This window comes from Eleutherodactylus coqui, chromosome 13 (assembly GCF_035609145.1).
Source record: "Eleutherodactylus coqui strain aEleCoq1 chromosome 13, aEleCoq1.hap1, whole genome shotgun sequence".
NCBI lineage: Eukaryota > Metazoa > Chordata > Amphibia > Anura > Eleutherodactylidae > Eleutherodactylus > Eleutherodactylus coqui.
The window spans coordinates 15,283,934-15,311,655 of record NC_089849.1 but is presented as its reverse complement, the minus strand read 5'-3'; the positions used below and the strand labels follow the sequence as shown (position 1 = coordinate 15,311,655).

General features: G+C 44.9%; 1 protein-coding gene across 1 annotated transcript in view; it reads left to right on the top strand.

Moving 5' to 3' along the window:
- LAMA5 (laminin subunit alpha 5) overlaps positions 1-27,722 on the top strand; it is a 146,020-nt gene that overhangs the window by 105,609 nt on the left and 12,689 nt on the right. The window contains exons 45-69 of the mRNA XM_066586920.1: positions 1,529-1,743; positions 1,892-1,992; positions 2,328-2,508; positions 2,646-2,789; positions 4,489-4,640; positions 4,715-4,825; positions 5,004-5,115; positions 6,604-6,777; positions 6,916-7,112; positions 7,193-7,309; positions 7,388-7,542; positions 7,626-7,767; positions 9,023-9,125; positions 11,649-11,762; positions 14,068-14,247; positions 14,409-14,548; positions 14,789-14,974; positions 15,289-15,425; positions 17,461-17,614; positions 20,757-20,890; positions 22,994-23,153; positions 24,820-24,948; positions 25,036-25,190; positions 27,279-27,411; positions 27,499-27,642. Of these exons, the coding sequence (XP_066443017.1) occupies positions 1,529-1,743; positions 1,892-1,992; positions 2,328-2,508; positions 2,646-2,789; positions 4,489-4,640; positions 4,715-4,825; positions 5,004-5,115; positions 6,604-6,777; positions 6,916-7,112; positions 7,193-7,309; positions 7,388-7,542; positions 7,626-7,767; positions 9,023-9,125; positions 11,649-11,762; positions 14,068-14,247; positions 14,409-14,548; positions 14,789-14,974; positions 15,289-15,425; positions 17,461-17,614; positions 20,757-20,890; positions 22,994-23,153; positions 24,820-24,948; positions 25,036-25,190; positions 27,279-27,411; positions 27,499-27,642 (3,670 nt within the window). The remainder of the gene's footprint in view (positions 1-1,528; positions 1,744-1,891; positions 1,993-2,327; positions 2,509-2,645; positions 2,790-4,488; positions 4,641-4,714; positions 4,826-5,003; positions 5,116-6,603; positions 6,778-6,915; positions 7,113-7,192; positions 7,310-7,387; positions 7,543-7,625; positions 7,768-9,022; positions 9,126-11,648; positions 11,763-14,067; positions 14,248-14,408; positions 14,549-14,788; positions 14,975-15,288; positions 15,426-17,460; positions 17,615-20,756; positions 20,891-22,993; positions 23,154-24,819; positions 24,949-25,035; positions 25,191-27,278; positions 27,412-27,498; positions 27,643-27,722) is intronic.

Here is a 27,722-nt window from a genome sequence, read left to right as displayed (position 1 = left end):
TCCACCATCTATAGCTGACATTAAAGGGCTCTGCCAGTCTTTATATGTGTAAATAAAGCTTCCAGATTGTAAAATAAGAAGTTATCAAACTCTTTAATATACTTTGTGAGTTATTTTGCCACCATTTTCAAGATCTCCGCATGCGGTCAAACATCTTACATTGACATGCCAAAAGTCCTGGGATAGCAGTATGTAAAGTGATGATGAAGCCGCAATACCACGGGGGACGGCTTAGGAACGGCCGCACTTGTATAAGTTGTTAGGTTGAACACCAGCCAGCGGGCTCATGGCAAGGCGACATGAATTCGGAACGAGGTATGATGGCGCCAGAGGAGTAACTATAGAGGATGCAGGGGATGCGGTTGCACCCGGGCCCAGGAGCCTTAGGGGGCCCATAAGGCCTCTCTTCTCCATATAGGGAGCCCAGTACTATGAATAAAGCACTATAGTTGGGGGCCCTGTTACAGGTTTTGCATCGGGGCCCAGGAGCTTCAAGTTATGTCTCTGGATGGCACATTAATTTCTGAAGTTGTGCGGACATTTAGCATTCCTCAATTCACACTGTCATGTGTGAGAATACATCATAGAAGGCATTACCACCCACAGTGCACAGCACAGGGGCCGACTACAACTGGTTAATGATGGCGACCTGGCATCTGGCTAGAATTGCCTGTGGGCATCTGAGGTTATTACTGGACTCTAGAGGACTGCCAACATGTGGCATGGTCCGATGAGTCATGGTACCAATAGTCTCAGGCTGGACCCCAGTTGTCGAAAAGGCACTGTGCAGACCGCTGGTGGTCCCATACTGCTGTGGGGGGTGGTCTCATGGCATGGGTTGGGTCTACTGATCTACCTAAACACTTAATTAATCAGAGCCCATTTGCAATGAAGGGATATTCCCGCAGGATAATGCACTGTGCCATCAGGCCCAAGTTGTCCAGAACTGGATTAAAGAGCATTCTGGAGAGCTCCTATATGTAGGCACTGTTTAATTTGCCCCACATGAGCCCAGTCAAGCATTTATGGGATGTGATGGAGAGGTCCATTCACATCTGAGATCCTGTACCTACAAATACCACGGAGCTGTGGGGGCATCCAGACGGCTCAACATCCCTCCAGACGTCTTCCATCCACTTGTGGAATCACTACCACATCAAGTTGCTGCACTCCACCAGACTAGAGGGGGTCGTACATGATATTAGTTCCTGTCCCATGACTTTTGGCATCTCGGTGTACATTCAGTTGCTGAAAACCTATTCCAATCTTGTGTTCCTCGCCCAGCAGTAGGGCTTGTTATAGGTAAGAGCTCTGATACAATGTAACAAGCCATGCTTCTGCATGAGCAGCACATTATCAGCCTGAAAATGGAAACAAAAATGTTTCCATTCACTGACTGCAAGCAAGGATCCCAAAAATTGGAAACAAGATTTGTGCTAAAGATGAAAAGATAAATAGCTCAAAACATGGAAGAAATTAGTATTTTTATGTTGATTTTCGTGTTCTTTTTTATATATCCCCTTATCAGCTGCGCCCCTGGTTACTACGGGAATCCTATGGTCATTGGAAGCTCCTGTTTGCCCTGTAATTGTAACGGGAACACAGACTCTAACATGCTGTTTAGCGAGTGCCACCCTCTATTTGGGACGTGTTCTGGCTGCATGTTCAACACTGCCGGGCCGCACTGCGAGGTGTGTGCACCGGGCTTCTACGGAGACGCGATAATCGCCAAGAACTGCACCAGTAAGTACACTATAAAGAGCGTTTTGGGTGCATTTACAGGTATATGTTCGGAGTTTGGACCAGCGGATGCCACCATACAGGCATTTAGTGGTATGAGGCGCCCATGTGCAAAAAACCCCCCAAAAGTATACCGTTTTATATTCTGTAGGTTGCAATTGTTCTCCTTGTGGAACGGACACGTGTGAGCCTAGAACCGGCAGATGCCAGTGCAAAGCTGGAGTGATGGGCCCAACTTGTAACCGCTGTGAGGTAATACACCGGAGATGAGTAGCAACCATCAACAGTTGTCTACTGTCGAGTGCTATACATTGTGTTACTTATCTTGTACTGAACAGGCTGTATTATACTCCAGAGCTGCATTCACAATTCTGCTGGTTGTTTTTTTTGGAAACCATCAACAAGTTTAGCTGAGTTCCCACACCGCAGTAAGACAATGCAAGGAGAATGCAGATCAGCAGAGCAAGCTCTGTGCAGACACTGTACAATAAGAGATTTCAGCTCCGGAGTCTACAGGATTGGGAGTGCAGCTCTGGAGTGTGAAAGGTGGATGTTACAATCCCTTACTTTCTATGTATCACTTCTAGGAGGGCTATTTTGGATTTGATGGTTGCTCAGGGTGTCAGAGATGTAGCTGCGGTGGAGGCTCGACTAGTTCTACTTGCGATCCCCAAACTGGGCAATGTCATTGCCTCCCCGGTGTAACGGGTTCCCGCTGCCAACAATGCGCCCCTGGATATTGGAGCTTTGGTTCTAACGGCTGCACAAGTAAGAGTTGTTCTAGACCGGTGGCTCCCTAGCTGTTGTAAAACTTACTGCGGTTGTCAGAGCATGCTGGGCGTTGTAGTGTTGCAGATTTGTGTTGGTCAGTATCTAGAAACCATTCATTTTCTGTCCTTCCTTAGAATGTCATTGTAAAGGAGGCTCATGTGATCCGCGGACTGGGGAGTGTAAGTGCAGCGACGGGCTGACCGGGAAGCAATGTGATACCTGTAGCCGCCCATACGAGGTACCGGTCAGCCATGGGCAGGAAGTGATGAAGTGCGAGCGTGAGTATTATCTGCTTTGTACTCTTCTATATAGAATAGGGATGTCCAGAAGAACAATATATACCATGTGATCCCTGGTGGGCTTTTTTGAACTCTGATTGTTTCATTGGGCACTTGCTGTTGGGTGACACTTGTTATCGAACCATATGGATGGTCATTGTTCATCCTCCCTAACAAGCCCAGGTTATATCTCATTGGTCTTAGAGCCTACATATGTGTTGGTTTGAACATGGTACATGCCTGCTTCAAAGAGCTTCATAGACCCCCAAGTCTGATACCTTAGTTTTCATAGAGCCTACAATCTACATACTACACAAACTATTTCTTTAAACTCAACGATCCTTTTGTTGAACCAGAAATAGTGCCTTTGCGTATAAAGTAAAAAAAAACGTGAAAACAGCTTTACAATATCTTTCTTCTAGCCAGAGATATGACTATTTAAAGTTACAGGTCCAAAGCCTAAAGGCCCATTTACACACACAGATAATCTTTCAAAGGATTGAAAGATCAGCAACCGTTTTGCATAAAGTATTAATAGGCACTAATTGCTATTAGTACTTTATCAGCTTCATTTGCATGTAAATGAGCTTCTGGGAGCTGTTGCAGAACTCAGCAGGAGGTCTGAGCTCTGTAATTAGCTCCATTCTTCAGCCATGGGCTGCTAAGAGAAAACAATGTAATCTCTAGCTGCCCCTGCAGAATTCAGCACCATGGACAGCAGGCACAGCTTGCAGTCTTGCTTACCAGCTTTTCTGCCAAACAATGGTTTTCAAGCAGAACAGAAAAACGTCGTTTGGCATAAAACTGAAAGATGGGCACATTTAGACACAACGATTATTGCTCAAAAGATGTCTTTTGAGCAATTTTTGAGTGATGATCGTTGTGTCTAAATGGGCTTTAAGGCTGCACTACTGAATGGTGCAATATTGGCATTGAGAGCTTTTGTGGATCCAAATCACCAAATGCAACCATATCTTCATCCCATCTGGCTTTGACATCAATGTATTTGGAGATTTGAATCTTTACAAAGTCTTCATGACAAGATTGTATCTCATCTAAATCAAAACAGGAAGTGTTATCAGTAGTGCAGCCTCAGGCTTTAGGGCTCTGACTTCAATCAAACAGCCTTGAAGTAAAGCCCCATTTACACAGGACGTCTGTCAGGCAAACAATGCCTGATACTCGCTCTCGCATGTACTCGCTCCTGTGTTATTGCACAGGAGCGAGTATTATTGGCTTACAGGGGGGCGGCGGGAGGAGATTTCTCTCCTCGCGCTCCCCCGTTTCTCTCTATTGCCTTAACGCAGCGGCCATTCAGTACTGACCGGCTGCTGTTTACACTGAACGATCATTGTTCATCATTTAGGCTGCATACAATCCTGAACAATGATCTTCAGTATAAACAGCGGCCGTTCAGTACTGAACAGCTGCTATGTTAAGGCAATGGAGAGGAGCGGGGGAGAGTGAGGAGTGAAATCTCCTCCAGCCACTCCGCTGTGAGCCAACGATATTTGCTTTTGTGCAACAGCACGGGATCGAGTAGATGTGTGGACGAGGGTTGGGCATCGTTTGCCTGACAGTCGTCCCGTGTAAATGGGGTTACAATATTGGAGAACCGTTTTCACATTTGCAGTGTACACTAAGGGCCCCTCAGGTTCCTCTTCTTGCATTGATCAAGTATTGGTTTGTGTTCCTGCAGCTTGTGATAGTTGTGTGGTGACTCTGCTGGAGGACCTGCAACGTATGGCGGATTTTATTCCCAGCATCAGGGACCAGCTTACCAACTTGAGTATCAGTTCGATTGCTTGGACTCGTCTAGGTGGCCTCAATGCCTCCATTGCAAACTTAACGGTAAGCCGGGAATGTATGCTGCTCTGATTGGTTGCATTACGCAACGGCGAATACTTACGGTTGTGTCCTTCTAGGATCTGTGGCTCCAGTATCAGAGTCTCATTAATGGGATTAAAGATAAAGCTGATGATTTGGAAGATGATAGCTTTAGTCTTGCTCAAGACTTCGATGCACTGCAGGAGAAGGTGAGTGGGGTACCTTCCAGTTCTAACCACAAGGGGGCGCACCAACAATGTGCAAACTTATAGAGCAACAACCAGATAATTACCGACTTATTAATTGACCTAGAATTAGGGCTGCATATGCCGGATATAGCCTCTAGGATGGATGCAGGGAAACTCATCCGAGCTGTGCTTTCTCCAGGTGAATTCAACCAACAGAATGGCAGTGAATGCGCAGAAAGCGACCAGGGAGACGAGCCAGAACGCAGCAGACCTGCTGAACCAAGTGCAGTCTCTATACAATGTGTCACTGGGTGAGAATAGCTTTTGTTACTTCTTTCTGTTATTTTTACCCATGTTTATTTTTATTGCCATTGGGGCATCTTTTGTCGGTGTATTGTCATGTATTCAGCATTGTCAATCATGGAGGTTCGGGGTATTTATGGAGGGGGATCAGGGGTCGATCCCGCTCCAAACAATATGGGTGGCGGCAGTTTCTTACACCCGCCCGCTAATCGGAGCTGGTAATCCTTTCAATTCTGACAGCCGCATTTAAATGCCCCCAGAGCTGCCATGGCAGGCTGCCTATCAAGCCATGCCTGTGGTGTGGCTTAAAAGATTGCCTGCCAGATTGCAGTATAATGTAATACTATGATATTACATCATACTGCAGGGGCGATCAAACCATTGCAAGTTCTTGTCCCCTATGGGGGCTTAAAAAAGAAAATGTAAAAAGTTTTATTAATTATTAAAAGAAAATAAAAGGTAATAAAAGTAAAAAAAAACAAAAAACTTTGGCATATTTATAATAAAAGAATCTAAATAATAAAAGACCAAAACATATTTGGTATCGCTACGTCTGTAAAAGCCCGATCCATGAAAGTCATGCATTATTTACCCCGCATGGCGCTTCTTTTGTGACTCCGTCTCCAAGGAAAACTGTAATAAACAAGCGATCAAAAAGTTGTATGTACTCCAAAATAGTGCCAATAGAAACTATAGGATATTCTGCACAAAACGAGTCCCCGCACAACTGTGCTGATGGGAAACTAAAAGTTCTGGCAGCAGAAAATAATTTTAAAAAATTAAACTGAAAATTTAAAAAAAAAGGTCAGTGTCCTTAATAGGCTAAAGGCTAATAGGCTGCACTCTCACTTCAGAGCGCTGATGCTCTGTCAGCTGTTTTCAGCTCCTTCTGGCAACTGAAGATGGCCCCATATAGTTCTATATAAACGCTATACAGGGCCGCCTTGAGCTGCAGGAAGGAGCCATAAACAACCAACGGAGCAGAAGCGCTTCGAAGTGAGAGTACAAGTACGCTTTAAAGGAGTTGTCCAGTGGAGAAAAAATATCATTGGTCAGTAAATGGAAGCAGAGCGGCCCGGGATCATTCCGACCTGCCCACCTCCATTTACAGTAAACAGGCAGTCATTCATAGATGATTAGCTACCTGTTTACACATATGTATGCATAAACTGAATGACAAACAAATTATCGTCTGTCGTTCAGTCATTGACTACATTTACACTAAACTAGAATCTGGGATCCGAACGATCAGCCCGTGTAAAAGTGCTTTAATTTTGCTGCAGTGCCACCACAGGAGAAATGAAGCATTACACAGTGTCCATTCTTATGGGTTGCCTGTGTAATAGAGGACGGGTCCTCCAGAGTGAGAGACTCTCTTTATAACTGCTCTTCACTGGCCAAACAATGAGGATCCTGAACAGAATTACTTTATAGGGTACATAAATGTAGGTGGACTTCCAGACATCTCAGGATCCTAAATGCTGTCTGTTTATTAGGACTGATCCAACAGCTGAGCAAGATTGGCTCCTCCAACACTAGTAATGTCACATCCACTGAGGAGTTCAGACAGATCATGACTGATGTGGAGAAAACACTTAGGGAGATGAGAGATAGAGACTTCGGATATGCTAAAGACCTGGCAGGGAAGGAGCATGAAGAAGGCAAGAAATGTAAGTAGCTTTTGCACTGGAAGAGCTTCCCCAAAGATGCCAACCCTAGGTTATTCAGTGCCACACCAAGCTTCTCTGGGGTATTGGTAGGAGAACCATGTGTGCAGTATGTTGCCGTAATTGTGCAGTTCTTCTTAGTGCTGGATCGGGTAAAAGCTGAGCTTCTCTCCAGTCTCACGACCAATCAAGGCCTACTACATGAGGTCAAGAAGAGACTAGAAAACTACAGTTCGAATGTGATGGATTTACGGGACGCCATGAATGAGGCATTGAGCAAAACCAGAGAGACTGAGGAGCTCAACAACCAGAACTACAATAACCTGGAGGAGAACAAGGTATAAGATGAGACCCCCAATGGTTCCCTTTGACGTTGTCATCTACTATTTGCTAGACTGTCTTCACTTTATCTTTGCAGCTTAAGATCAATGACTTGAATGCACAACACAAAGAGCTGGTGGACGCGCTCACGATGGGAGAAGATGCTATAGCCCAGGTCTCCAACATCTCACAGATGCTAGATGAAATGAAAGAGGTAAGAAAGACACTAAAGGGGGCAGCACCCGATCAAATGTCTCCCAGGACTCAAGTCATTGAATTATGATGTCTTCAGGAGTATGAGCGGATGGCTGCTCAACTGGACGGATCCAAGGCCTCAATTATGGATAAGGTGCAGAAGTTCTCCCCAGCGAGCAACAAGCTATCCATCGTGGAACAGGCCGAGGAGCATGCGAGACTCCTAACTCAAGTGACAAAGAACTTGGTCATGTGAGACAATCTTCCTTATGACTGTTTATGGAGTATTCCACCTTTATGTGAAACATCATTCACAATTTTACCATTTCTTTTAGTGCCATCGGAGACTCCAATCAAGATGAGTTTATCCAGAAAGCCATAAATGCCTCCAATGCTTACTCTAGCATCATTGATGCCATAAGGCAGGCTGACAAAGCTGCAAAGGATGCCAGTCGAGCGGCTGGAGAGACACATAAGGTGGGTCCAGGGGCGTAGACTCATGAGCCCTGGTGCAAAGGTTCAGCTTGGTCTACCTCCCAGGCTCACTTCTTCTGCACAACTATTCTTCATGGCTGCCTGTTGTGGTCCATCTGGAACTGCAAAGCTAGGTCTTTTAAGTGTCCCATTGGTATGGCTCTAGCAGTCAAGGCCAATGCTGGAGTCTTGAAAAATTAGGGCACAAGACAAGGTATGTTGCACTGTCAAATCTCTGAAAAATAAATGATGTATATGGCATGTCTATGTGACACCCCTTATAACACCTTTCATGGGCTTAGATACAGTGGCTCAGCTCTAGTATACCTCTATATAAGGCAGTAACCTCATAATAGTGAGATATCAGCTCTACACAGTGATAGTGATTACAGTGTGGTTACCTCCAGTGATCACAAGTGACATCTCCGATTGGAGTAGTTGATTTTCCCTTTTCTGTATCTCAGTCCAGACAGCCATGAGAGTTTCTTCGACCCATGACTGTTTTCTGCACATACTCTGCATACTACCCATGTCTTCAATGCCTCTCTTAGTGCCCCCATAGTAATAGTGCCTCATTTTGTGTCCCATACAGTACTTCCTTCTGAGCACCATAAACGAATAGTGCCCCCCCAACAGTAATAAATCCCCTATAGTGCCCACTACAAGAAATAATGCCCCCTTAATGCCCCACAGTAATAGTGTCCTACTTTTAAACCCCCACATCCTAATAAGCCCGCTCTATTTGCCCCCACAATTTTATAAGACTCCGTTTGTGACGCTGATCACTGAATGCGCTTTATTTCCTTCCTTCTCACGTTGCCGCTGCCCCCTGGTGGATCGCGCAGCGTGTAAAGCGCCATCGACTCTTCCTCCCACATGTCTGACCCCTCAGACAATAATTTAAGAGCCAAGAGACACAAAAAGGAGTTACCTGTATTATCTGGAAGGAAATAAAGGCTAATCAGTGATCAGAGCTTCATGGCGAGGTCAGGAAGGGCAACCATTGGCTACCATTGTGGCGAGGGTGGCCATTTGGCCCCCCTTGGCAAAGGGACCCAATTACAACTGTGACCCCTGCAACCCCTTATAACTATGCAAATTGATGGGGCCCTTCCTTCTATAGGAAATCTAAGACTATATGGGAAAGACCAAAAGTTGCATAGTTAGCGAGTGCAAAGTGAGCATTACGGAACAGTGCCCCCTCTGTTTTGGAGGGATATTACAACAAAGAAATGTTGACCCCTCAATATCTCAACAGAATATCCTATCAGAGGAGCTCGGAAAAAAAGGGAGAGAATTGCATAACAACAGCACAAAGTTGGAGGGTGCGGCCAAGACTGCGCAGAACGATTTAAATGGAGGTGAGTTCAAAAGGATTTCTTCAGGCTTTATTCACTCTTAGGGCTCAGCTTGAAGCATTGGGGCCCTGGGGCACAATCTGTGCTGGGACCCCACAATGTTGTATAGACGCCAGAGACGTAGCTATAGTGGTCGCAGGGGGTCTTAGTTGCGACACAGCCCCTAAGCCAGCGAGGCCCGAGGCTCCCCTTGCCACTGTAGCGCGGCACCCATGAGTCCCTCGCACCACAACTCCAGTCTGTTATCTGCTTGTCTGTTATCACATCTTCTGGTTCTGGACCTCTTGCAGCTTGTTCTCAGTGCACAGTGAGCTGTTGGAGATGTTGGGCACCTAGCAGCAGCGTAATACCAAGAACCGAAAGATGTGATAACCTCTGTGCAGATAACAGACCAAAGGTGCAGTGCATGGGGGGTGATATGGAGCATGCTGTTGTAACCTGGGTAAATTCTGTATATAATTGTATATGTACTACTGGTATAAGTTATACATCTCCTGTATATAGTGATATGGAGCATGGTATAACCTGGGTATCTCCTGTATATAATTATATATGTACAGCTGGTATAAGTTATACATCTCCTGTATATAGAGATATGGACCATGCTGGTATAACCTGGGGATCTCCTGTATATAATTATATATGTACAGGTGCTATAAGTTATACATCTCTTGTATATAGCGACATGGACCATGCTGGTATAACCTGGGTATCTCCTGTATATAAGTATATATGTACAGCTGGTATAAGTTATACATCTCCTGTATATAGCGACATGGACCATGCTGGTATAACCTGGGTAGCTCCTGTATATAATTATATATGGACAGCTCGTATAAATTATACATCTCCTGTATATAGCGACATGGACCATGCTGGTATAACCTGGGTATCTCCTGTATATAATTATATATGGACAGCTCGTATAAGTTATACATCTCCTGTATATAGTGACATGGAGCATGCCGGTATAACCTGGGGATCTCCTGTATATAATTATATATGTACAGCTGCTATAAGCTATACATCACCCTGTATATAGTGATATGGACCATGCTGGTATAACCTGGGTATCTCCTGTATATAATTATATATGTCCAGCTGGTATAAGTTATACATCTCCTGTATATAGTGATATGCAGCATGCTGGTATAACCTGGGTATCTCCTGTATATAATTATATATGTACAGGTGGTATAAGTTATACATCTCCTGTATATAGTGATATGCAGCATGCTGGTATAACCTGGGTATCTCCTGTATATAATTATATATGTCCAGCTGGTATAAGTTATACATCTCCTGTATATAGTGATATCGACCATGCTGGTATAACCTGGGTATCTTCTGTATATAATTATATATGTATAGCTGGTATAAGTTATACATCTCCTGTATATAGTGACATGGAGCATGCTGGTATAACCTGGGTATCTTCTGTATATAAGTTATACATCTCCCTGTATCTATTGATATAGACCATGCTGGTATAACCTGGGGATCTCCTGTATATAATTATATATGTACAGGTGCTATAAGTTATACATCTCCTGTATATAGTAATATGGAGCATGCTGGTATAACCTGGGGATCTCCTGTATATAATTATATATGTATAGCTGGTATAAGATTATACATCCTATATATAGTGATATAGAGCATGCTGGTATCTATCATGATAGATATGGATGTGATGTGTATGTACATGTATTCTTTACCGGTGGAGGGGAGTGCTGAGTTTTGGAGCTCACACCCCTAATCTTTTCAGACTTTAGCACCATCCCTTCTTGCTATTGTCTCATGGGTCGGCCTCCTAAGAGACCCAGTGATGCTGCAGAAAGCTCAAAGCCGACCCCAGCCAGTAGTCATCAAGTGCGGTAAGGTGGGGTGGGAGGCCCAAGATGAGTTTTGCAGTTGGGCCCTTGAGCCTTTAGCTACGCCCCTGATAGACGCTTTCACTTGCACAGTCAGGTTGTTATGTCTATCATATCTACTCTAATGTGCAATTATTAGGATATGCTGCCCAAATGTTGTCCTTTTCCAGGCCTCTAAGGCCCCCTGGACCTGACTATGACTGTAGCCTTTGCATTCCTATTGGTTACTGCTGTAGGCCGCTTCAGTGACATTACTGTGACTATATATATATATATATATATATATATATATATATATATATATATGTCGCTGATGTACAAAAGCAGGAGATTCAGGACATGACCCCTATATTGCCTCACATTACCCTCAGAGCCTAAAACTTAATGCAGCTCCACCCAGAGGCATTCATTGGAAAGGATTAGAATTGTAAGAGAGGTTCCTTCATCCTCGGACCCCACGCTGTTCCTCTAGTCGGCGCCGAGGTCACGTCTGCTGCTTCTACAATAAGTTGCTCTCTGCAGATGGCGGAGCTGGTGATAATAGGCTCGTTCTGGGCCAATTTCACACATACAGGGGATTTCAAATAACTTGTTTTAGCGGATTGTGTCATTCGGAGTCCTGGAGAGACTTGTTGACCTCCTCTCTCCACAGATGTCTTGAAGAAGCTGCAGGAAGCGAAGAAGAAGCTTCAGGATGGCAAAACAAAGAAAGAAAGCCTTCAGTCGGAGCTGAGCTTTGTCATAGACCAAATCAGCACGACGCAAGGTAAAAAGCACCGAGGCGTTTCCATCACAACCGAATCCCCCCAAATACAGCTAATAGGGAGCGGCAGAGCGCAGCAAATAGGTCACATGACGCTGTCCCGAGACGCCACGTGGAAGCGCCAAAGTGGCCTTTTATGGAATAATATACGTATGGCTGTATATATACAGATACACAATGTAGAGATAGAGAGATATAAGTATATTAATGAACATCAGTCCGTGTAAGACCACCCAAGAAGACTGGCGCTCTGCTCGTCTGTAGAAAAAAAAAACAGTTCCAATCGCCAGAGGTGACGAGACTTCTTTACCATAATACAGTGATTCCCAACGGCTCCTAGGCTGGGGATCACTGACAGCACACCACCCCGGTACTTTGAACACCTAAGCGCCGCTCATGTGATCTGTACGCTGCCGCTGCGGGTTGCACTGACGGCAGTGTGTGCACCCAGATTCCACCTCCCCTGACTGCAGGGGTAGAGGAGAAGGAAGGAGGAGTCGTGGTGCACATACTGCCGTCCATGCATCCTGCTGCAGCGCCGCGCTGATCACAGGAGCGGCGCTTAGAACTTCATGGTACAGGATAGTGCACCGTCAGTACTTTTGCTAGGAAGTCAGGCGGGAAAGGGGTTAAATCAAAATTTAAAAAAAATTGTCAAAAATATGAAAAAAACAAGGGCCATCATTACTTAGGGAGGGGGTCAGATAGGGACACAGAGGGACAACTGCTAGGGTACATTCATACATAGGATCTTTTGGTGAGGACCAAAAAACATTGAAAACTCCTTTAGGGTATGTTTACACAGCATGGGAATGCTGAGGAGCAACCGCAGCGGGAAATCCGCAGCAAATTCTGCAGCATTTCCGAATCCAAAACAGTCAAAATCCGCACGCGGCAAATCTGCCCCAACCTAAGGGTGTGTTTACAGGGGGTGGAAATGCTGCGGGACATCCACCATGGAGTATCCACTGCAAACTCCCCAGCATTTACGCACCAACAGTGGTGGTGCGGGTTTTGAGGCTGACTGTCTGCTGTTGGTCCGCTGCAGACATCCCGCAGCAAATCTGCCCCGTGTGGACCCGGCCTGCGGACAGTTCCTTAACCCAAAATTACAGTCCTGCGTCTGTAGATATGTAGGATTGTTATGTACATTTTAGGATTCTTGTAGGATTGATGGCCCTTTCTGATTGACACCCAAGATCAGGGGGGAGATGTTCCCTTTCTAGTGTAGATTGGGTCCGGCCTTTCAGGGTTCTTGCCTTCCTGTGGAGAGTAGGAGGAAACAGATTTCTAAAGTTCCCGTACCCCTTCCCTTCATCCACGTCCTTGCCCTGCCTTTGGATGAAGTTGATGGACAAGGTTTTTTTCAATAACTATGTAGGTAGAGAGATGGATATTAGATATGACAGAGGAATGGTTGAATATAAGGTAGATCGATGGATATGAGAGATGGATGGATGGATGGATGGATGGATAATTGATTGGTGGATATAAGGGATGGACCTATTGATGATAGATATGAGAAATTAGGTGGATGGGTATGTGAGAAGGATAGATGGATGTGAGGGACGGATTGATATGAGAGTGATGGATGATTGCTAGGCAAATATGAGGGATGAATGGGTATGAGAGATGGATGGGTGGGTATAAGATGGATATGAGGGATGGGTGGATAGGTGTAAGATGGATGGATGGGTATGAGATGGATGGATGGATTGGAGGACGAATATGAGGGATAGATGAGCATGAGAGAATCATAGATGGACATTAGAGATAGACACATTTAAGAGATGGATGGGCGGATATGAGAGCTAGACAGATGGATGATGGATATGAGAAATTAGATGGATGGGTATGTGAGAAGGATAGATGGATATCAGAGACAGATGGATATGAGAGACGAACCAACAAGAGACGTGGATAAATTTATCGGTATGATGGATGATTGATAGACAAATATGAGGGATGAATAAGTATAAGAGATGGATGGATTTATGAACAGATGTGAATAATGGATGGACATGAGAAATGAGATGGATAAATGTGTATGAAGAATGGATGGACGGGCTAATATGAGAGAAGGATGGATAGATGGTTGGATGAATGGGTGGAAGAGTATAATTAATGAATGACTGTACAGAAAGATATGAGATGGTTGGATATGAGGGACGGATAGATATGAAAGATGGATATATAGGTATGAGTGATGCATGGATACGAGGGATGGATGGGTAGATATAAAAGATGGATATATAGATATGATACTTTGATTGTATAGTATATTAACCAGGTCTTTGATGTCCTTTAGATAATGTTACCAATCAAATAGCAGAAGCCAAAGTTAAAGCCACCAAAGCCAACAATACGGCCTCCATGGTGCAGACCGCACTGAACGGTATCAAGAAGAACCTCGATGAATGGAAAGATAAATATGGAACCATGAAGAACGAAGATGTGAACAAGGCTGTAGAGGAGGCCAATACCACCGGTGAGTCAGTGGGCATCAGAGTGTACACAGTACAGGGTAAAGGGGTCTCCTGGCTCTAGTGGACAACTTACCTAAAGCCCCCAACAGTGTCAGGCCAAGCCCTGTGTGCCAGATGCGGTGCCCTTAGGTCACAATTTTATGTTTCTCTCTGTCTCTTTAAGTGTCTAACCTGGAAAACACCATTCCTCTACTTCTGGACAAGCTGAATAAACTGGACCAACAGGGACAGAACAACAACATCTCCGATAGCATTAAGCGTATCCGGCAACTGATCTCACAGGCCAGGGACGCCGCCAGCAAGGTGAGCGGGGTTCTCAAGGTCCCTCCTCCATACATGAAATATTTACAGTGGGGACATCGCCCCCTCCACTATGTTTAATGGATCTGAGAGTATAAACTGTTACATCCCACATAGTACAATGAAATATAAAGGGTGGACTTCTCCTTTAATTAGAGCTGCCTGTTGATTGGCTGAGCTTTATATTCAGTATTAACCAGAGCATGATCTCTCTTTTATCCCCGTTGACTTGTCCGTCTACAGGTTAGGGTCCCGGTGAAATTTAACGGCAGTTCTGGGGTGCAGCTACGCACCCCGAATAACCTACCTGATCTTGCAGCCCACACCTACCTCAAACTGCATATACAGAACCCCAACCCACAGAATAAGAAGAAGCGGCAAGCTGAAACTGAACCCACACGTTTTGTGATGTTCCTTGGACACAAGGATGTAAGGATGGCATAATATTATTGGCGGTTGTCATTGAGACCACTTTAACGATACATTGGGGATAGTTGTTCCCTAGCTTTAAGTCTGAAGAGTGTGGGGAGGTACGGTAGGTCCTTACAGGCGTTGTCCATATAGTGGCCACATGACTTTTTCCAGTGAAGTCTCAGTGACAACGGAATGAGGTCACTTGACCGATATATGGGTGGACCGCATAAGACCACAGCAGTCCTTTGAGTTATTTACCCGTAGATCACAGTCTACTAGCTGCCCACCCAGGAGCTGCTGATTTGGTATCTTCTCCTTTTGTTGCACAGGGTCAAGGCGACTACCTCGGCGCAGTCCTGAGAAGCAACAGGCTGCAGTGCATCTATCGTCTCGGGGATCAGGAACCAACTTACCTGTCCGCCAACGAGGACATCAAGGAGCAGTTTGTCACCGTCGTCATAGAGAGGTGAGAGCTGACCATTCAACTAAAGAATCCTTTAGAGACTTTATCATGAACCTTATGAGCTGCCATGGAGCCGGTAAGTACATAGGGTTACTGTCAAAATTATTACACCCCTATTGCAAATTAGGTTTATTTGTCAAATGTACAAACTTTCAGCTGTTTGCAAAAAATAGTCAAACAGGAAGAATTTAAGTAGCTCAACACAACTAATACAACAAGCGGTTTCTGCAAATTCACCACAAAATGCCTCTTTTACTGACTCTTGTGGTCTCAGAATTATTCCCCTTCATGACAGCGCCTTCAGTACCTAATCGAGTACCTTTTGCTATTAATGACTAGAGATGAGCGAGCACCCAAATGCTCGGGTCCGCGTTATTCGAGTCGAGCTTTTCGTAAAATTCGAGAGCTCTACTCGAGTAATGAACCCCATTGACTACAATGGGAGACTTGAGCATTTTTGTATGTGGAACGCAGGGTCCCGAGCTTTTTTTCTTGGTTCGTCCCTCTCCCTCCCCCTCAACCCTTCCTCCTCCACCTCTCCCCCTCCACCTGTCCCCCTCCCCCTCTCCCTTCCCTGCCAGACCAAAAATTTTCAAATGACGTGCGCTGCGTCGCGGCAGGGAGGGGCCAAAACTGGCACGTCACAGCGGGTAGGAGCCAAAAGCTGGGGTGGGGTCGAACACGATTTAATGCTCGTTCGAGTAACGAACACCATCGAGTACGCTAATACTCGACCGAGCATCAAGCTCGGCAGAGTATGTTCGCTCAACTCTAATAATGACCTACTGCAGACATAATGCATAGCCAAACCGCATCTTCTGACAGCGTTCCTGAGGAGTCTTATCCCATTCCTCATGGACAATAGCCTCCAGGTCACGAATATCCTTGGGTTTGTGTGCTGCAGCCGTCTCCTTCACATCAAAGATTTTCTATGGGGTTCAAGTCAGAAGCCTGTGACACTCCTCGACAAACTTTAGGACTTCTTCTCAAACCAAGTATTGATGGACTATGAGGTCTGCTTGGGATCATCATTGTCCTCCTGGAAGGTTCAAAACCCCCCGAGCGTCAGCTTCCTCAGAGAAGGTGTGACATTTTCTCCCAGGATGCAAATGAAAATCTCAGCACTGCCACCAGATCTTGCTGCAGGTCTTCTGCAGTGACCGGAGGGTTTTTGTGCACCTGCCTCCTCAGGAATCTGCTGGCCACCGGTGATAACTTCCTCTTTCTGTCACGTTCAGGTAGTGCAGCCAGTAATCCTTTAACTTTGATCTTATGACCTGCTTCCAGCTGTATCTCTAGGAACCTTCAGTGCCTTAGCTGTCTCTTTGTATCTTTTTCCTTATTTGTATATGGCAATGATCTCATAACTTTTGGACCTCTCTCTTGACCAAACCACATTTCTAACATAGACGCAACAAAGCTCTCGCCAGTCCAGGTATCTGATGTACATTATCTCAAGCACACCTGATGTAAATAATGAAGCACTTGATTAGTTGCAGCGGGTGTGCTTGAGACAACACTTGATTACAAATGTGTGCTCTTGTGAGGGATTCTATTCAGCGGGTTGAATAATTCTGTAAAAGTAGCATTTTAAGGTGAATTTGTAGAAACCACTTGTTATTTTAGTTGTGCTGAGCTATTTAAATTGTTCTCGTTTGATTGTTATTTTTTTTTGTAAACAGTTGAACATGAATAATTTGGCAAATAAACCTGATTTGAATCATTTTGATTGCAACTGTATATGTGACTATATGTCCAAGTATTAGTGTCCCATGGTTAGGAGTATCAGATAATTGGTCAGCTGCGTGCCAGGATGTCAGATCATTAGAATTTCATTGTATATGAAGTGAATACCTTCCTAACTGAAGCCTCTGATTTGTACTTTATGTGATTTTCACCGACTGCTGAACAGGACAGTGGTGGATGTACTGAGAGAATGCATTATGCTCAGTGTTCCATGCAGGTCATGGAGGCTTCCTCTGTGGTTATGGAGAGCAGGTGACCTCCGTCTTCATCTCGCCTCCTTCTCTCCTAACAGGATCCTGCAGTACGCCCAGATGTCTATCTTTGTAACGAAAGACAACTTACATGAGTTCAAAGGAGACAGCACGGCCGGCGGCGAGCAGGGACTTCTCAACCTGGACCCCCAGCGAGTGGTGTTCTATGTAGGAGGCTACCCTGCAGACTTCAAGGTAAATCCCCGACCAGCGCCCTGCGCCATGAATATCAGAGAACCGCAGAAAGGAGGAATATAATGTATCTTCACATTGGTGAGGAAGGAGACAGAATACACAATGACACTGAGTGACTCACAGGTGACTCGCTCTCGGCTCCTTCCTTTTCTTCTCCATCTGGTTCAGATTTTCATGACTTTTTCCAGCTACGTTTTGCTTCTGCGAAGTTTTCTGACCATTTACCTTCATCTCCATTATAAACGCCGCACACTGTGTCACCTGAATAATGCTGCACAGTGTTCACCCTGAAATAATACTCTACACTGTGCCCCCAGAAATGAATTATAATACATGCTGTGCCCCCAGAAATGATCCTTCCTTCTCTATCTGTGTCCAGACTGTCATGAAGACGTCTTTCAGCCACAACTCTTCTTTGCACATCAATTCTCCATTATGCTGCTGCTTTCAATACCCCAACACAAAAAGTTAGCCCCCACTGAGTCCAAAATAATGCCCCCTCTGCAGCAGCCCTCAGCACGGTGATAACCTCTCTTTGCTGCCACACATGTTGTCGGTCATCAATAGAAAAAAATAAAAATTCCTGGAATATCCCTTTAACTCATACTGTCCTGGACATGCTGGAAGTTGTAGTGCAACTCTTGTACAGGGGGGCGACTAGGGGACAGCTGGGATAAATACCCCGGGCCAAGCTAAGATTTTACTGCGGCCCAGGTTGGTATTGCAGGTACAGGTCCAGTTGGACTCATTGGGAGATTTGTCTGCAGTACCTACCCCGGCCACTGTGCTGCAGTCAGCACAATCTGCTCTCTACCCTGACGGCAGTGGTAGCGGTCCCAGGAATCAGCTGATCGATGGAAATCCCAAAAGAAAAAGAAATACTCCTTTAGGAGAGGAAATTACAGGGGTATATGGGTATAAGAGGTGTAACTGCAAGTTCCAGCATGCCCATGTTGTTATATTATACTGGAATACATTATAAGATGTGAGTATAAAAGAACTACCACTCCCAGCACATCCAGGTTATTGTAATGAGAAGTCAGAAGAGAACGGCAATTTCTAGCATTTCCTCCTGGCTATAAGATCTGACCCAAAAATCCATAATCCGAGGACCTTCAGTCTTCACTGCTGAGCTTCGCCCCTTTGCACAAGTCCGGAGTCTCTCCACAGCACCGCAGGTCCTTTAAGGGATTTTCCTACAACATAATTGTGTGATTGGCTGCTGTAGTCACATGGCCTGGTCAGCAGCAATCGGGAAGTACAGAGGGGTTGTGAAGCAATTTGAAGCAGTGGGAAAACCTCTTTAACTTCTGTGGCAAGAGGCTCTAGGTGGGCGGGTGGGTCCTCTCAGTCATGGTGGACCCTGACACCCGGCCTGCTACAGGTGGCGTACAGTGATTCCACATTTCTCGTATTTAAAAATGCTTCAAATTTATCACCTTTGTGCAACATTTGATTGTTCTGTCACATTCTGAAATGCCGAAAAGTGGCATCAAAAATTCCCCTCATGGTAATTACCCCACCACCACCACCACCAACATCATGCACTGTGGCACGACTGGAGAACGTAGAACGTGCGACCATGGAGAGCTTTCTGCATCATTGGAAAAATACAAAAATCTCTGGGTTCCAGGTGAGGTGAGTAGGGGGCGAGAGGAAGCACTTTCAAGTTGTTGCCATGAAGAAACCCCTGAACAAGGGCCGTCCGACGAGCAGAAGCGTTGTCCTGATGGATTCGCGGCACTCTCCTAGAAGAAACCTCCCGCCTCTTCAGGTCTTCACGCAGAAGGGTGTGCACAGATCCTATGGAAGTACCAACTATGCAGGCAGTCTCTTCCACAGCCAGTTGGTGGTCCACCATAACCACTTGCTCCCCTCATGTAATCATGTTGTTGGGTTGTTGGGCCGGCTGGTGCCCTGCCGCGGCGCCTTTGCTTTGTTATCACACAACATTTGGCCTTCTTAGAACTGTCGCATCCACGGACGCACATTCTTCCTATCCATGGCACCTTCACCGCATATCTCACTCAACTGATGATAAATGTCGGTGGGTGTCACTTCTAACTGTAACCGCGGTCACATGGGTTCTCTGTATCTATCTATCCATCTCATATCTATCTATCTCATATCTATCTATCTCATATCTATATATCTGTCTCCTATCTATCTCATATCTATCTATCTGTCTCATATCTATCTCATATCTATCTATCTATCTATCTATCTATCCATCTATCTATGTATCTATCTCATATCCATCTATCTATCTCATATCTATCTATCTATCTATCTATCCATCTATGTATCTATCTCATATCTATCTATCTCATATCTATCTATCTCATATCTATCTATCTCATATCTATCTATCTATCTATCTATCTATCTCATATCTCTCTCATATCTATCTATCTATCTATCTATCTATCTATCTATCTATCTATCTATCTATCTATCCATCTATCTATGTATCTATCTCATATCTATCTATATCATATCTATCTATATCATATCTATCTATCTCATATCTATCTATCTCATATCTATCTATCTCATATCTATCTATCTCATTATCTATCTATCTATGTATCTATGTATCTATCTATCTATCTATCTATCTATCTATCTATCTCATATCTATATATCTATGTATCTATCTATCTATCTATCTCATATCTATCTATCTATCTATCTATCTATCTCATATCTATATATCTATGTATCTATCTATCTATCTATCTCCTATCTATCTATCTATCTATCTCATATCTATCTATCTATCTATCTATCTCATATCTATCTATCTATCTACCTATCTCATATCTATCTATCTATCTATCTCATATCTATCTATCTATCTATCTATCTCCTATCTATCTATCTATCTATCTCATATCTATCTATCTATCTATCTATCTACCTATCTCATATCTATCTATCTATCTATCTATCTATCTATCTCTCATATCTATCTATCTATCTCTCATATCTATCTATCTATCTATCTATCTATCTATCTATCTATCTATCTATCTATCTATCTATCTATCTATCTATCTCCTATCTATCTATCTATCTATCTATCTATCTATCTATCTATCACTATTAATTGGGCATTTTCCATTCTGTATTTTGCCTTTAGCCGCCTTCAACACTGAATCATCCCAACTACAAAGGTTGCATCGAGCTGGACACCCTGAACGAGAAACCGATCAGCCTGTATGACTTCGAGAGAACCTTCCAACTGGATACCACCAAGGATAAGCCCTGTCCCAGGTACCCCATCAGTCAGTACATGCAGATTCACGTCATTAGCTCTACAGGGTTATCTGTGTTTGGCACTGTGAGTGCTTCACCTAAAGGGGTTGTCCCGCGCCGAAACGGGTTTTTTTTTTTTTTTTCAATAGCCCCCCCCCCGTTCGGCGCGAGACAAACCCGATGCAGGGGTTTAAAAAAAAACCCGGATAGTACTTACCCGAATCCCCGCGCTCCGGTGACTTCTTACTTACCTTGCGAAGATGGTCGCCGGGATCTTCACCCACGGTGGACCGCATGTCTTCTCCCATGGTGCACCGTGGGCTCTGTGCGTTCCATTGCCGATTCCAGCCTCCTGATTGGCTGGAATCGGCACACGTGACGGGGCGGAGCTACGAGGAGCAGCTCTCCGGCACGAGCGGCCCCATTCAGAAGGGAGAAGACCGGACTGCGCAAGCGCGTCTAATCGGGCGATTAGACGCTGAAATTAGACGGCTCCATGGAGACGAGGACGCTAGCAATGGAACAGGTAAGTGAATAACTTCTGTATGGCTCATAATTAATGCACGATGTACATTACAAAGTGCATTAATATGGCCATACAGAAGTGTATAGACCCACTTGCTTTCGCGGGACAACCCCTTTAAGCTTTTTTTTTAAATTAAGATGCAGTAGCGCATTTTGTCCTGTAGGTGGCTGTTAAAACCTTGTTTAAATCTTAACCCCTTAGTAACAGCCAATATGCCATTATACTGACCTCTCTAACAGACTTTATAACTGAACATACATTAGCTGACTACTAACAGCCAGGCTCCTGCTCTAACTGCCAGGACAGAGAAACCTCAGATGGCAGTTTAACCCCTTACATGCTACAATGAATAACAACTGCAGAATGTAAGCAGATGACAGTGACAAGGGGCACTTGGCAATGCGATCACAATGTACAAATGGGTTCTCTTGGCAGCTGGAGGCCAGATAAAGACCTCTGAGTCTGCATGTGATTCAGCCTATTAGACCCTGACTCTCGCAGAGTCTAACATACTGCTGTTATAGGCTTAGTAGAATGCACTACCTCAGTATTGTCGTGTATTATGTTAGCAACTGAACAATTGCATCTTCAAGTCCCCTTGAGGGGCTAAAAATAGTGTCCAAAAAGTTTAATAAAGTTTTCTTTTTTTTTTTTCTAATCCAGTTTAAAAAAATACGCATGTTTTCCCTCAAAAAAATCTTTTTACAAAGCAGCGTATAAAAGGTCTCACTGCGTTTTTAACGACCCAAACACTGAAAATATTTTTACTACTCTTTCTCGGTAAATAATTCCAAAAAGTAACGCCAGAATTGTTATTTTTCTTTTGTCCATCTCCCAAGAAGTGCAATGAAAAACAATTTAAAAGTCCCCTGAACCTTAAAGTGGTGCCAATAAAAACTACAACTCTTCCTGCAAACAACAAGCCCTCACAGAGCTGCGCTGCTGCATGAATAAAAATGCTGTGGAATGCAGCGATGCAGATTCAATTTATTTTTTAATTTTTTTTTTTTTTAAAACATGTTGTTTTTTATGCTGAAGGAGTAAAAAAATAAAAATCCCCATAAACTCGGTGTCGCAGTAATCACGCCGATCAGATAAGAAAGTTATCAGGTTATTTTTACCGAATGATGAACACCGTAAAAACAAAACCCCAAAACAATAGTGGAATTTTCTGAGGGGGTTTTCATCTCCTCCCCCAAATAAGGTAATAAACGTTCTTCATTACATTATCATACGTACCTCAAAGTGAGGCCATTTAGGATATACAACTTATCCCAAAAAACCCTAAAAAACTCACGCCCTCACACAGCTATGTCACCGAGTTACATTGCAATGTGACAATGAGATTCCCTTGGTTAAGGCACAGGATTGTCCGATGGGGTTCTAGCAGCGCTCCTACATTGTGTACCATCTAGTACAGGCCTATGGAGCGGAGCCTGACTCCTCCACTGTTGTCTCCCTTTATCCTACGCCGACCCATCAGGCCCTTTCCTACATATAACATAGTGCATCCGTTTCGTATAGAGGGTTTCTTTAACGTTTTGGTTCCTTGTGTTTTGTCCGCCTCTGACTTATGTGATATATTTGCTTCCTAGGTCTAAATCTACAGGAGATCCCTGGCTCACTGACGGATCTTACTTTGATGGGACTGGTTATGCCGAGGTTAAGCTGGAGATCCTTCCAGGACCCAAGAGGTTTGAAATGGATGTCCGGTTGGTTTCTCGCAATGGAATCATCTTCTTCCTTGGTGGAGATGTGAGCGATTGGTCTTTTTATTCAATGTCCTCCATACCACATTTCATCTATAACTTTGTACATACATTGTATTACTTATCTGTTGCATCTTGTATTATACTCCAGAGCTGCACTCACTATTCTGCTGCTGGATTCACTGTGTACATACATTACTTATCCTGTACTGATCCTGAGTTACATCCTATATTATACTCCAGAGCTGCACTCACTATTCTGCTGGTGGAGTCACTGTGTACATACATTACTTATCCTGTACTGATCCTGAGTTACATCCTGTATTATACTCCAGAGCTGCACTCACTATTCTGCTGGTGGAGTCACTGTGTACATACATTACGTATCCTGTACTGATCCTGAGTTACATCCTGTATTATACTCCAGAGCTGCACTCACTATTCTGCTGGTGGAGTCACTGTCGGTATTAGTGTATCTTGACGCCACCAGGAACTCCTGGGGGAGTCAAGTTTGACATGGGGTTGACACCCCCTGATTCTGATTGGCTGCACAGCAGCCTGGAAAACTAGGTCCTGGAAGGGCACTAAAAGCAGGGGGAAAAAACATGCAGCTGGCCGTGGTGCAAACGGAGATACAGTAATAGCTACATCTCTGCCCCCACCCCTGTCAGCTCCACTGACATTTGCTGGCCGCTGCCAGGACTGTCTGCTCTGTACCCGGCGCTCCACCACAGACATTTGCCTCCCTCACTGCCGCACGGACTGTGTGGGTCCCGCTCCCCCGCTGACGGCCTGATCGCTTCTGCTTCGCCGCATGGAAAGGCACATCAAGTGGGGTGGGGGGAAGCATAACACTATCCCTCAACCCGGCTCTGTCGGCTCCCTGCATCCCAGGGTATCTTACAGCTACAGCCCTGGGAGTCGCCCTGGCTATTGTGGAGCGGTGAATGGGTGGGGGTGGCTATTGTGGAGCGCCGACGACGGCGCTCTAAAATACGCAACAGGATCTTTTGCCCTCAGTGCTAGCACCATGAGCCAAGTTCAGTGTTGTGTGTTGCTGGCCAAGGTTTTCTGTTTGCACCAGGAGCACCTCCATGTTCTTTCCCCCTGCTTTTAGTGCCCTTCCATGTCCTAGCTTTCCACCATGCTGTGCAGCCAATCAGCATCAAGGGGCGTCAACCCCCTCTCAAACTTGACTCCACCAGGAGTTCCTGGTGGAGTCAAGATATACTAATACCGTCACTGTGTACATACATTATTTATCCTGTACTGATCCTGAGTTTCTTCCTGGGCTGCATTCACTATTTTGCAAGCCTCAGAGCTGTAATCTCCCAGCATTACCTGCTGACTCATTGCCTGCACGGTGCTTGCTGTACTGCTGTCCGTTCTCAGAAGTTTCCTGTTTTAATGCTGACAATGTATGATAATCCAATATGGAAGCACCGAGTGCGCGGCTGTGTTGCTAGTAGTTCAGCAGTAAGGAGTGTGTATGACAACCAACCTGTAGACTGTCTCCAATAATAACCAGCAGAATCCATCTATAATATACAGATGGCAGGTCAGAAGTGACTTCATGCTTTAATCTGTGAGGGTTGCAGGTAAACCTACCTGTAGGCTGCCAATAACACAGTTGTACCAACTCTGCTACATCCGTTACATACAGTTACATACATAAACTGGACCATAATCCCTGCCCTAACCTCTTCTTCCAGGACCACTTTATGTGCCTGGCAGCCCAGGAGGGTCAGCTCTCCCTCTATTACAACATCGGAAGTGGAACCGAGAAGGCAAAACCCATCGAGTCCTTACCGCTGTTCATCAGCACCTCCACCTCCAAAGCGGTAAGCGCACGTCTGCTCCTCGTGGCTTCTGTGTCCCGAACTCTAATTGTGTTGTTTCTTAATGCCGTTGGTCATCTCGCCCCTCAGATCCAGGTGATCGTCGCCGTGATCGCTGGAAAGAAGAGGATATTCGTGCGATTCGAAAGATTGAATGTATTTAGTGTGGAATATGATGGGGGGAGCCTGGAGTCCTCACGATACTTCTATCTGGGCGGTCTTCCACTTGAGAACCTTCCAGAAGGGTGAGTTAACGGCAGTGTAATCTCTCAGGCTTTCTGCAGTGGGCTTTTGTGCTTACCGCCGCATCACAGCGCCCCCTACCAGTTGCAGCTGAATGGCATAGTAGTCATTCAAGAGTTAAAGGGGCTACAATACTCTCTAAAAAACTGTGACGGCTGTTCAGCATGCTGTATAAACATAAGAGGGGGTGGGCATACTTACCTCAGCTGATTCCCCGCCGCTCCCATTCCAATGGTGGACGGTCCCCCAATGCAGCAATGACATTTCCGCTACTTTCTGCTACGATGATGAGGACACCGACTACGTGACATGTGACCACTGCAGCTAAATGGCCGAAAGTGACTGCAATGGTCTTGTGTCTGTTGTCGGCGACAGAGATGTCAACCTTGGAGAGCCCTTCACAGGGCGATGGGAGGAACCTAGAGAGCAGGGAGAGAACATAAAAAAGAGGGAGAAATAATATGCAGTCAAGCCGTGTTGTCCGCCATCGTGTGCTATAGACGTTTTGCCATGTGAAGCTATAACCCCTAGTATGACCTGAACAATGTTAAGGACAGGCTAAGAGGAGTAGTATAAAAACCAGGATGCTGCAAACCTTACATGTGAACGCAATAGTGATGTGACACAGAATACACATACATAGAGTAGCTCACAGGTGACTCATTCATTTTCTCCTCCTGCTGATCCAGACCTCCATAACTTCTCCAACTAATTCTTGTATTTGCGAAGTTAGCAGCCCAAATGTCTTTGGCTGCTCTAAAAATAATAGCACCCCACACTGTCACCCAAAAATAGTTCTACTTACTGTGCCCCCAGAAATAAATAATCTACACTGTGCTCCCCAAAATATAATACACTGCCCTTAGTAATAAATTAAAATACACTGTGCCCTAGAAATGTCATACACTAGAATCATATACATTTTGCCCCCTGTGTAATACATTATGCCCACAGTGATAAATTATATTACACTGTACCCCCAGGCATAAATAATAATACACTGTGCTCAAGAAGTAAACGTCCTTCTCTTCTTCTCTATCTGGGCCCAGACCATCATGATGACTTTTTTTTACACTTTCTACACACTTTACCCATCCTGACGCTACCACCAATGCCCCCCACACAGTAACCATTCCCACTGTGCCCTCAAAAAAATTATAATGCCCCCCTTGGTGGTCCCACACTAATTAGGTCCATCCTTTGCAGCCCCCACAGTAGTTAGGTCCCCCTTTCTTGGCCGCCTCAGTAAAAAGATTTCCCTTTCTATGGCCCCAATGCAAATAAAAAACTACTATATTCATCTCTTGGCTCCTCATCTCAGCTGTCCCACAAGTCTCTGCGCTTCTCCTGGCAGCTGGTCACATGATCTGAGCATGTGATTGCTGCAACCAATCCACAGCGATCAGATCATGTGACTGCAGTGTCGGGAAGAGATAGGAGGAGCAGAGGGACAATGAGTGAAGTGGTCGCCATGAGAGGGAGGTAAGTATAGTAAAGTTTTTACTTTGTTGAAAACTGACTGGCAGGTAAGTAAGAATTCTTGGAAGGAGACCGGATGACCAGGAGAGGGGGCCCCAAACCCTGGTATCTCCCGTGAAATCTGGGTGATGTGATAGGTCTGCATCATCACTGCAGCAGGAAGGAAAGCACTGGGGGACCGGGCAATGTTGGAATAGGAGCAACATACTCACTGCAAATTATTCCCGACCACTCCGGTTCCAGCAGTGATCAGTGCTCCATTGCTCACCACTTCCTGCTGAAGTGATGACTTCACCCACATTGGGACATGTGACCACTGCAGCTAATCACTGGCCAAAGTGAGCTGCTAATTGGCTGCAGTGCTCACTTCTCCCTGTTGTCAGTGATGTCATTGCTGCAGTGTAGGACCAGGCACCATCAAAACAGGAGTGGCGGTGGATAGAGTTAGGTGTGTATGCCACCTTCTACGTCTTTACAGAGACTCCCTTTAAGGAAAGCTGAGTGGGATGGACATATTGGATTCCACTCAGCTTTCCCAGAAACCAATATTACTAAGGAATCTGATATTTTGAGGGTCTTCAATAATGGTAAGTTTAATGCATTGTTCCCAGCCTAAAGGAGATTTTCCCCAGTGGAGGATCCATCAGAGGTTGTATGAAGGGGCTCAAGGCTTTAGGGAAATACGTAGACTTGAAGAGGATGAACTCGACAGGAGTCAGCTATGGATGTACCTCGGACCTCCTGGTGAGTTCTTGACTACGTCATTACCCCATGAAGGTCACGGCTGGAGCTCTAGATCTTCATGACCGCTCTTATCTCCTGTCCCCATAGATTGCAAGGTCAGTCCATCTCAATGGCCATGGCTATCTGAACATGAACCTGAGGAACGTGCCCAACTTCCAGGACGACTTCTACACCGGCTTTGGCTTCCAGACAAATCAGAGGAACGGCCTGATGTACCACCATACAAACGACGTGAGGGGCCCGCCATATATAATGAAATATCTTAACATCCTGGTGACACATATGTGATTAGAATAATTCCTATGATGCTT